At 40.2% G+C, this 10,532-nt stretch overlaps 1 protein-coding gene across 2 annotated transcripts in view; it reads right to left on the bottom strand.

Moving 5' to 3' along the window:
• LOC115610290 (cytochrome P450 2U1) overlaps window positions 1-10,532 on the bottom strand; it is a 30,725-nt gene that overhangs the window by 11,028 nt on the left and 9,165 nt on the right. The window contains exons 2-5 of one of the 2 annotated variants that reach the window (XR_003992172.2): window positions 9,218-9,850; window positions 4,698-4,859; window positions 3,534-3,701; window positions 1,839-3,122 (exon numbers count right to left, since the gene is read on the bottom strand). Coding sequence is in view for 1 of the 2 variants with exons in the window: in XM_030491537.2 (XP_030347397.1) it covers window positions 2,944-3,122; window positions 3,534-3,701; window positions 4,698-4,859; window positions 9,218-9,850 (1,142 nt within the window). In the remaining variant the exon portion in view is untranslated. Of the gene's footprint in view, window positions 1-154; window positions 3,123-3,533; window positions 3,702-4,697; window positions 4,860-9,217; window positions 9,851-10,532 lie in introns of those variants that run through there. The other variant, XM_030491537.2, reaches the window with a different exon arrangement.

Genomic DNA, 10,532 nt, shown 5'->3' with positions numbered 1-10,532 from the left:
GCCTGGCATTGTATTATCCCAGTTTCACTTTATTCCCCCACCTTCTCCACTCCTCATCCAAAACATTTCATAACATCCTCTCAAAAGCTTTCTTTGTAATATGTAAGACACAAAACACCACAAGCTTAGACGACAAGCAGAATTCATTAAAACAACTTACTTGGAAATTATTTTATTAAAAATAAAATTACACTGAAGCAAAGTCTGAAGTCACTTTTAGAAACAAAGACATTTTCAGCATTCAGAAATAGCCATTCACTTATATAAACATACATTTTTCAACAAAGCATTTGAGATGCTTCTGCCAAAAAAAGGGAGGAGAAGGACACACTTACAAACACAACCCAAAACTGCTACCACTTTTACTTACAGTTTACCAAAGACGGTAACACACTTTTACAACAACAAACATTGCATTGCTTTTATGCTGTTGTTTAGCTACTTTCATGGCATCCTGTGAAAGTTTCAGTGCATCTGGAAGGCATGAAAGGCTGGTCTTTATTGTCACTTCCAACAGCATCCTGCACTCTGGCAGACATCGACACGGTTGCTCCTTCACATCAGTAGTTTCAACTCATCACGCTGTGCGGCATTTTGATTATAGGTATCACCAAAATCGGTATTCTCAAAGTACTATTTGTAGAAGGATAATTTTCAAAGGATAGTTTTCAAAGATGACATTTTAAACTAAACCCAGCAGGCAAAACAAGCACAAACATGTACAATTCCACACCTAGGGGATTATGGGCATTGTGCCTTCTTTGGAATCTGTAAAAAAAACTAAAGTGCTTTTCAAATGTGTCCTCATTCATTAAAAGGACACATATTTTACGTAAGTGATCAGCTGCACACAACATCATGTTGCTGAAAGAGGCATTTCAACAGAAAGATGAATATTATCAGCACTTAATTTTAGCTTCGCAATTAAGCATACACCATTTCAAGGAGTTCCAGACAAAAATCCCAACTGTACAGAATCTATTTATTCATTGAAAAATACAAAGTTAAAGAAATAAGTGCTTATTACTCCAGTACTGTCAGCGCTTAGTGCAAGTTTACTAGCATTGGCACAAACCTCAGCTTTTTACTATGCTACGTATGACATTTTTGAAAACCCCAAAGTAAAGGTTTTAACAGGAGCAAGGGCTAACCTATAAAGTCAAAAGTTAGCCTATATACAAACTGGAAGTTGTCACACAAATAGTGGGGTACCTGACCAACCAAACACATCATCCAGAAATTAGGACACTGTTATTCAAAACAGGTAACAGAAAACCTTAATTTAAATCCAAGATAACCACCTTACAGTTTTTGCTAGGCACTACCTGGCTTTTAAAAGTTAAAAAAGTGACAAAACCAGAGGTTAATTTAAAGCTGAAAAGTCGACTCTTCTTTTACAATTTAGGCTTAGTTTCTGCTATGCAATTCCCAATTCTGCTTTACATTCGAGTCTTGTAAACTTGACACTAGAAGGACTGCAGATATTTTCTAGATCTTCAATGACGGGGCGGGAAAATATGTATCTCCTTAAAAGAGTACCTACATACCTACTTCATGTGATATGAAGTACTGCTAGATCGTAAGGTGTATATAAAGTGATTTAAGGATGATTAAGAACAATTACTTAAAGGTGATTTGTTACACGTCCCCCAACCAAAAGATCGCTTTCAATGTTTGAAAGATCTTTCAAATAAAAGACTGAGTGCCCCCTTGTGAAACACCTAACAATAGGTTTCATTGGCAATTGGTTTGACAGTGGTAAACAGAACTAAAATTTCACATGTGAAAAGAGTAAGGTGCTAATACAGTAATATTGTATGAACTACAGATCTTTTTACTCCACTCAAATGTCAAGTTTGTCAGATTCCTCCTGTTCCATGCTTAAAAGTGCGAGACCCACATGTGCAGTGCCGTATTAATGCCATATTTGAAGTAAAACTCCAGTTCCCAAAGCCAAACAGGTTGTGGCAGTACTGTCCACACTGCCTGTAAATGAAAAACCTGAGTGCAAGTCCTAGCATCAGGATTATGCACGTAAAGTTTTCCCCAGTGAGTGGGTTGTTGGTCTCATCCACACTGCGGCCACTGCTGACATGGGGAAAACCACAAACGTGAAGTGGCAGCACAGATGTCTTCAGTATCTGCTTGGCACCAGAGAGTTCAGACTTCTGCTGTTTCTTGTTAGAGAAATCTGCTCTCATTTATATTCTGAGAGAGAACATCTGCATCCAGATGCTGCACACTGCTTTCATGTTAAGAATATGGTATATTCGAGGATTCATTAGGCCTCCAACCCTGGGTTTTCAGAGTTGGTACCTGCTTGTTTATAGTGAGCCCTGATAGTCAAGAATGTTTGGATCCAGGGATCCACACTGATTAGACCCAATCTACATCTATGAGTTACTTGCAAGAAGTAAACTCCAAAGTTAAACGAAGTGTCATTTAGTAATTTCCAAAAAGAATTTGTCATTAGTTAAGCTCAGTTATAATGTTTCTTTACATGGAAAATGCTAATTCCCCCTCACTCATTAGTCCTTTTGGTATCATATGATGTCCTTCACTCATTTGGTAAAATAAATGTTTACGTACTGCTTTTACCAAAATAAAAATTACTATTCACTAAAACATCAACACATGTTTTGGACCATTCTCCCATAATTAACATTCGACAAACTGATAGTAAGAGCTTATAGACAGAGGGGTTAAGCCCAGCCAGTTTTAGTATCAAATTGCAAACAATGCTGTCGTTCGTTTGTGGAATGCAACAGCAGACAAAAAAAAATCTTCTCTTTCCAGAAGTGTAAATGGATCATTCTCACTGACTATGAAAGCCTATGCAGTTGGTGTTTTTCTGGAAAGAAAGTAACAAAACAAGCTGGAAACAAAATCAAGCTGGATTTTGAAAGTGCAGTATTTCTTTGTGTAATCTTTTTTGATGTTGTATCATCTCTTCAAAGCTATTATGTTGAATGGACATGGAGCTAAAGTTAGACCAAACCTTCCGTCCATAGATGGTTTTGCAGCATTTTCAGGGTACAAAAATGTAAAGCTTTGCATTAGACTTGCAAAAATTAAGAACAGCTCCATTTTTGCCAACTGCTCTCCCATGCACACACGTTTACCTGAAGAACAGTTAGAAGAGACATATTACTGGTCTTATACTGTTGATCCATTTGTTAACATGCATGCAATTCCTATGCTAGCATAGTCCGAACACAAAAAAACTCAAGCAACTATCGAGCTATGAATTCTGAAGCTTTGGTCTCCCATATTTGAATATAAGCCTTGCTCAGCTGTACTGCTTCATAGTAGCAGCGAAAGTATTACCAAAGGAGAATTCCTCATTTCTCATTTCTGCCTGGCAACTGGAGACTTGAGGAACCCAACCCATCTTGCAAGCCACTAACCATAATAGCAAAACAAGTTCTGCAACTGGCCCTATGCACAACTTTTACATCTCATGCCTCCAAGGCCCTACACTTGAAACACCACCACCTCCCCAAACAGCTTCTGGCTGCATGTGGATATCTTACCCATTCCAAAAGGAATGAAAGCCTCTTTCTTAATTAGTTGGCCTTTTTCATCCAGAAATCGTGACGGTTGAAATTCATCTGGTTTCTCCCAAATATTAGGATCTCTGTGTACTGACCACAGGTTGGGCACGATCACACTGCCTTTAGGAATAGTATATCCCTGCAGCACTTTAAACAAAAGCACAGAGACAGAGGATCTGACAAAATGCTAGAAGTAAACATGGGAGACTTATACTACTAAAAAGATGACTTGAAGGTGTCACAAAAAACAATACTGATCCCTAACTGTGGGCTGCGAATGTACCAGGAGCTTAAAGCAAAGGTGATCTCTGCTAGCCTGCTTGAGTCAAAATCATACAGGCCAGAGCAGCTGGAAAGACATTGAGTTACACCAGCATCTCCCTTTGGGGAAAAGGCAGCAGCGATCGTTACAAATTAGTTGCTGCGCCAAAGTACTGTGACCCAGCTTCTTCCTGTTCCTGTGCTGTCACAGAACCCCACCACAGCAAAGTAAAGAAGTAAAGAAGAAGAACGGGTTTTGAACTGTTATTGCAAAAGGGTTTTGAATGACTCCATCTCATTCAGCTTGTTGCACCTCACTGTCCTGCAAGCCAAAACATTTTAAAAAGCAGATCAATGCAGTACTGGGTTTGAAAGCCAAGTACTGCTACCTCCCACTCGCTTAAGCCAGTGAGTCATTTTATGAAGACGTACTGCCAACAAGATGACTTGGAAAAGGATATTTATTATGGTTTCCTATAGATGCGGAACTCAATGGTATAAGCTTTTCAAGCTTTAGCAAACCAATTGCTCCGAATTGATGTTTTCAGACCTTGATGTGTCAGATGGCCAAAACCAACTCTGCTGTTTCAGGTACAAAAGTGGAGTCTCAGCTGCCAACAACCACTAAGCACAATAGTCAACACAAGCTGACCCCCAGAAAAGAAATTGCTCTAAATTAGAATGCTTCTGGATGTTAGGTCAGACATGCTGCTTAAATAGAGGATTATCTCAAGGCCACCTACTCTCTATAAATGGCATTTTACATACGTGGGTTACATGTCTAACACATAAATGAGGTCTTTGTAAATTCTCACTAGAGGTCCCATCAGACCTTCATCCACCAAAGAAACACGGCATTAGTAAGTCTCTAGAAACGCTTACCAGCAGTTTCTGAGGCCATTCGAGGAATAGAAAGGGGAACGACTGCAGTCATCCTCTGCACTTCCATAATGGTTGCCTCTGTGAAGGGCATTTGAGCCTTGTGGGTAAGAGAGGGAACTTTGTCACGTCCTAGAACTGCTTCAATTTCTGCATGAACCTTCTCTATTCAAAGGGAGCGAGAAAAATAAAAAATATAAAAAATACACACAATATGTGAGAAGACATCATCTCAATTTCATTTGCCTGTGACTACAAGACACGTGATCCCTGGCTGAAATAGCTACACCAACATAAGCCTTAAGAATGGACTCAGCTAAGAACAAAACAACCAAGCGCAATCCTGACGACTGTCAAGAGTAAAGCCACTGAGATGACAGACATTGCTAGCATCTCTGTATTGGAAAAGTACAGGAAAAGTTCTGTTCCCGTTCCAAATGTATTCATAACCTTTGTTCAACTACACAGTAGTTTGAATGGTGGAAACATCAAGCTTCTGGCCTGCACTAAAAAAATGAACAAAAAGAGACTGCGTGCAGTGCATGCCTGGGCTGGCGTCTGTCCCTGGAGAGATCCAGTTCTTAGAACCCAGAAAGGTGGTGAAGAGATGGGGAAGCTTTTCATGCAGCTGCTTTAGATATTTCATTCTGGAGCAGGAATTCTGATGCTGTTACTGCAAGCACTGAAGCTTGCACTAACATTTGACTTGTTCTCGCTGTTTCCTACTTTCTGTTCACAGAACCTAAACTCTAAACTCACAGAACAGCCATTTCCCAGTTCCCCCAAAAGGCAGCAGCTGATGCTCTTTCCCCCACACAGCCCTTCTGCAAAGGAAAAACAGAAGTTAACAAGCTTATCTCTCCTCTCATTCATGTGAGGCACAAAGTGTCAGAACATTTGTTTGCCCCTTTCATCTCACCCAAGACTCAGCATACAAGTAATTCTCTTCACAGAAGCTTCCAAGATGCAACATTTGCTTCACCCACGTACAGGATGATGTGCCTTTTCTTCCAAGTAGCTTGGAAACCGGCCTTGCAGCAAACAACAATTTTGAAAGAGGAGCCCTCAAAATTAACCTTTTGTCAAAAATAATAAAACTCAGTTTTCATTTTTTACCCTTGATGTCGTGAATATTTTGTGGTTCTCCTGCTTGCCTTTTCCAAGATCCAGGCTGCTGATACTCTGAGGTTTTTGCTATTTTCTCTCCCTAGCACTGATTCAAGACTAAATAAAAGCTCAACGCAAAGAAAGAAGTGTCTGTTTCAGAGAAGCACTCGGAAATACTGTCAAGCCCAGGCTGGATGTGGTTCTGGGCAACCTGACCTAGTTAATATGTCCCTGCTCATTGCGGGGGGCTTGGACTAGATGACCTTTGAAGGTCCCTTCCAACCCAAACTATTCTATGATTCTATGATTCTGTACTGTACAAACTGTGTTCAGTGAACAGTTGCTGCCACCTGCTGGGTTTGCTAAGAAAACAAGTCCTCCGATATGAGGAACACCAAGTAAAAAAGTACCTTGCCAGTGGCGTGGCCGTCACTACCTGCTTTGTGGGATTTTGCTACTTTTTAAAAGGACACATCATCACCCTATATTCAGGTATGCACGTCCACAGTAATTTAAATGACTAAAGTTTTCAACAGCAGCCTTCCAATATCTGAAGGGGGCCTATAAGGATGCCAGAGAGGGACTCTTCATCAGGGATTGTAGTGATAGGACAAGGGGTAGTGGATTTAAACTAAAACAAGGGAAGTTCGGGTTAGATATAAGGAAGAAGTTCTTTACTGTGAGGGTGATGAGGCACTGGAACAGGCTGCCCAAAGTGGTAAGTGCTCCATCCCTGGCAGTGTTCAGCGCCAGGCTGGACAGAGCCTTGGGCAACATGGTCTAGGGTGAGGTGTCCCTGCCCAGGGCAGGGGGTTGGAACTAGATGATCTTAATGTCCTTTCCAACCTAGACCACTCTATGATTCTATAATATTAAAATTTCTCTGCTAACAGCGTGCTAATTAAACTGCTCCACTGCATTTCATATATTTAAAAATCATGCTTATATTCAGAAGTCACAGACCAAAACCAAGTCAGAGAACAGACCAAACCAAACACTCCCCACTGCCTCCCTACGTGCACCCATGTGCACACACACCCTTCTCTTTTTCCATGTAAAAAGCAAAACTGGCTTCCACAGGCAAATACATCCTTTCTATTTTTTCCCCCGATATCCCTTCATTCGCCCTTCCATGTCTGCAACATTTGCTATGCTAAGAGCTATGCAATTCAGGTATTTCCTTTACAGGGTAAAAGAAACACACTATCAGGGAAAGAAAAAGAAAAGAGGCCCATGCATGACTCCCAGGCAATCAGATACACAGGGAATGGGATACTAGAAGTAAGAGAATCACACTACATAGCTAAGTGACACACTCTGGACTACTGAGCCTAGTTTTATGTTGCTTGACAACAGCCACACTGTAAGGAAAGGTGAAATCAGAGAGAAGCAATAAACTTAGAGATCAGTACAAGAAAGAAAACTGACAAGCACATACATGTATGGTACCAGGCAGTACGGAAAGGGGTTAAACCCCCCCACCCTCAAGCCCTTCTAGTCTCATTTGTGTTATTCAGAATATATATAATTCATGTATCTGCATATCAAGTCATGCAGTGATAACGCACAACCATTAAAAATAGAAGAATAAGCCTATGCAATAAAACTTTATTTTACATTTGCCCCCAGTGGATGGACTCTCCCACATTCTGAACCAATGTCCTATTTTGCAATCTTTGCTCAACAATTTGATTGACTTTGTGCGATAAACTATGATCTTGACCTATTTAAAGAGATTATTCCAGACAGGTGCTGTAAACAAGTATCTATTTGCTTATCTGCAAAGCAGCTGCAGCACGTGAAAACCTCAAAATCTGAAATACTTGATGAAATACTTGATTCCAGGCTTATGGTGTTCTTGGATAACTTGAGGCTTACCCTTCTCCACTCCAGGTTAGCAACAAGCCTGGGCAAAGCAGTGGCCTCCTGGGGGAATGTTTCACTACTGTAAACTGAGGTAGAATTGCCTAAGTAGAATCTGCTCAAGGCTTCCAGTCCATATATACCCAACAATCTTTCTAGTGGAAATCAGTTGCTATGTAGCACTTCAGGAGAAGCTGATAATAAAAGAATAAATCAATTGCTTTATTTTTCTTAAATTCAACCATCTAAATTTGCTAAACAGTACTAAAAGAAACCTCCCCCCAACGCTGGCTTTGCAACCACATGTACTGTAACAAGACTCAAATGAGACTCAATATAGAAAAATATTTAACCAAAATTAATTTTAAGTCTTTGGCGATGGAAATTTATCCTAAGAAGTCCTGAAACACAACTCTAGCAAGTACTATTTTAATACTGTAACATCTCCAACACCACTGGTATTTTTTATATCCACAAAAATCTAAAAGTAATTTTCTAGAGCTCTGTTACAAACAGTAACAAGATCATAGCACCATCAAATAATCTGTTTTGCAAGGAACATCTGGAGGTCATCTGATCTAAACCCTTAGTCAAAACAAAGTCATCTTCCAAGTTAGATTCAACTCTGAGGGTAGATCAGACTACTCAGGGTCATACCCCACTAAGGTTTGACTACTTCCAAAGTTGGAGATTCTGTTAAGTGTTGGGGCAATCCATTGCACTCCTGGCTCTCTTCACATGGCAGGGTTTTGGGGTTTTTTCCTAGTATCTGATCAGAATTTTCTCATTCTAGACTGTCTCTACTGCTTCTCCTCCCTCCACTGCACACCTCAGAGGGGACTGCCACCATCTTCTTAGCATCTTCTGATCGGGTAGTTGTAGGCAGGCAAAAAGTCTCCCCTCAGTCATCTTTCCCTGACACTGAACAAGCCCAGATCCTTCTGCTTCTCCTCTGGGGCCACGTGCAAAATGTGTCTTCCCCTGCTGCCATGAGCATCCTACCCAAATGCCAAGACTATTCAAGACTGATGGGGAGAGGCCTTGCAATGACACTGACCAGCTGTCGCCATGGATTTGTGTTAGTCCAATTTACTTAAGCTGTCTCTAATTTGATCTTCCTTTACAGTGGGTAGCATTTCACTTCCACAGACTCTGCCCCTAAGCTCAAGAACCTCCCTGATCATGGAGGCATAAAAGCAGACTTTAACCACTATGTATCTCTCATATATCACTATTATAGGCCTGGAATGCCACAACTGACAAAACTTTTGAAATATGCTAAGGTTCCCTGGAATTGCCCGGGAAAAATTGTCCCAGACCAGAAGAAATGCATAGACTAAAGTGCCATTTAGATAGTTAATATATAGCACTAAACTAGAGATGAACATAGCAGAGCAGGATAGATGTCTGATTACATACCAATTTTTCACATTACACGTACACTATTTGCACTCCAAATGACTTCTCTACTGTTGCTGTTTGTTTCTGTTTCTGAACATCCATCTAGGGCTTTACAGTCTGGAATAAAACACCTAGAATACAAATAGTCTCACCTTGTACTTCTGGGTAGAGAGACATGTAGAGCAGACACCACAGTAATGTGTTGGAAGTAGTGTCTGTGCCTGCGATGAAGAGGTCACCAATGATAAAAAATAGGTAGTCTTCATTAAAACTGCTCTCCTTGTTGTTTTTTTCTTCTTCTGCATGGATGAAGTACATATCAATGAAGTCCCTGGGATTTGCTGCATCCAGTGTATCCCTGTGCTGTGCAATTATTTTCTTTAGAAAAGCAGTAATATCTAATTCTGTTTTCCTAAGTTCCCAGAAAGGCCCAAAGGGAAGGTAGTACAGCCAAGGGCAGATATTGACCAGAATCATATAGCGGTTCACGCTTAGCTCTAGGGCACGGGCCATGTTCTTTAGCATTGTCTTGAACTCAATATCTTCATAGTTAAAACGCCTGCCAAAGGCCATGGAACAGATAACATTGGATACTGCGTTACGAATTATTGGAAAAGGATTAAATGAATCCTTTCCATGCTTCAGCATTTCCTCCTTTATAAACTTCAGCTCCTCAATGATTTTTGGCTCTAAGCTGAGTCTTCCTACTCCAAAATGACGCAGTGTTGAAAGAGAGAATTTCCTCTGTTGCTTCCAGACAGGGCCGTAAGGTGCAAAAATAACACCTGGAAGAGAAAGGGAGAGTCTGAAACCAAAATGTTCTATTTTCAAGAAGTAGTTAGACAGGCCTGCAACCCAAGCGCCAGAAGGGAAGAGAACGATATATAGCAAATCTATCCCAAGCACTGGGCTAGGAGCTAAAGGAAGAATACAATGTTCTTTATAATAGCTTTGGGAAATCTGCTTCTCTTTTTCAAAACAAATTAAATGAATGTAACAGTTACATCAATATTTTTATTAGTCTTTTCAAGACACTAATAAACAGAGAAAAGCTACTGTAGATGCTTTATTACAAATCTATTTATTACAATTTATTACATCATTATGACAAATGATGACAATTTTCTAGGAACTGCTACTCCAGAACGCATGTTAGCGATAGCCTTTTCTCCTCAATGTCCTGAAACACAAATTCCTTCAGCAAGGCAGAAGAGATGATACTAAAACAGAAACTGGTTTGCATTTAATTTCCCCTTCATGTTATACAAAATTCTCAATACTTTTTGCCTGTGTACCTATTTCTATTACAAGCAAGGTTTTTCTTTAACCTCTAATATGTTCAAGTGTTAAGACCAGGCTGGACGAGGCTTGGTGCAACCTGGTCTAGTGAAAGGTGAAACTAGGAGATCTTTAAGGTCCCTTCCAATCCAAAGCATTCTGTGATTCTGTGATACACAAAACACAGGA

Source organism: Strigops habroptila, chromosome 7 (assembly GCF_004027225.2).
Source record: "Strigops habroptila isolate Jane chromosome 7, bStrHab1.2.pri, whole genome shotgun sequence".
NCBI lineage: Eukaryota > Metazoa > Chordata > Aves > Psittaciformes > Psittacidae > Strigops > Strigops habroptila.
Note: the sequence above shows the minus strand (reverse complement) of the source record. Positions and strands in the feature narration are given on the sequence as shown.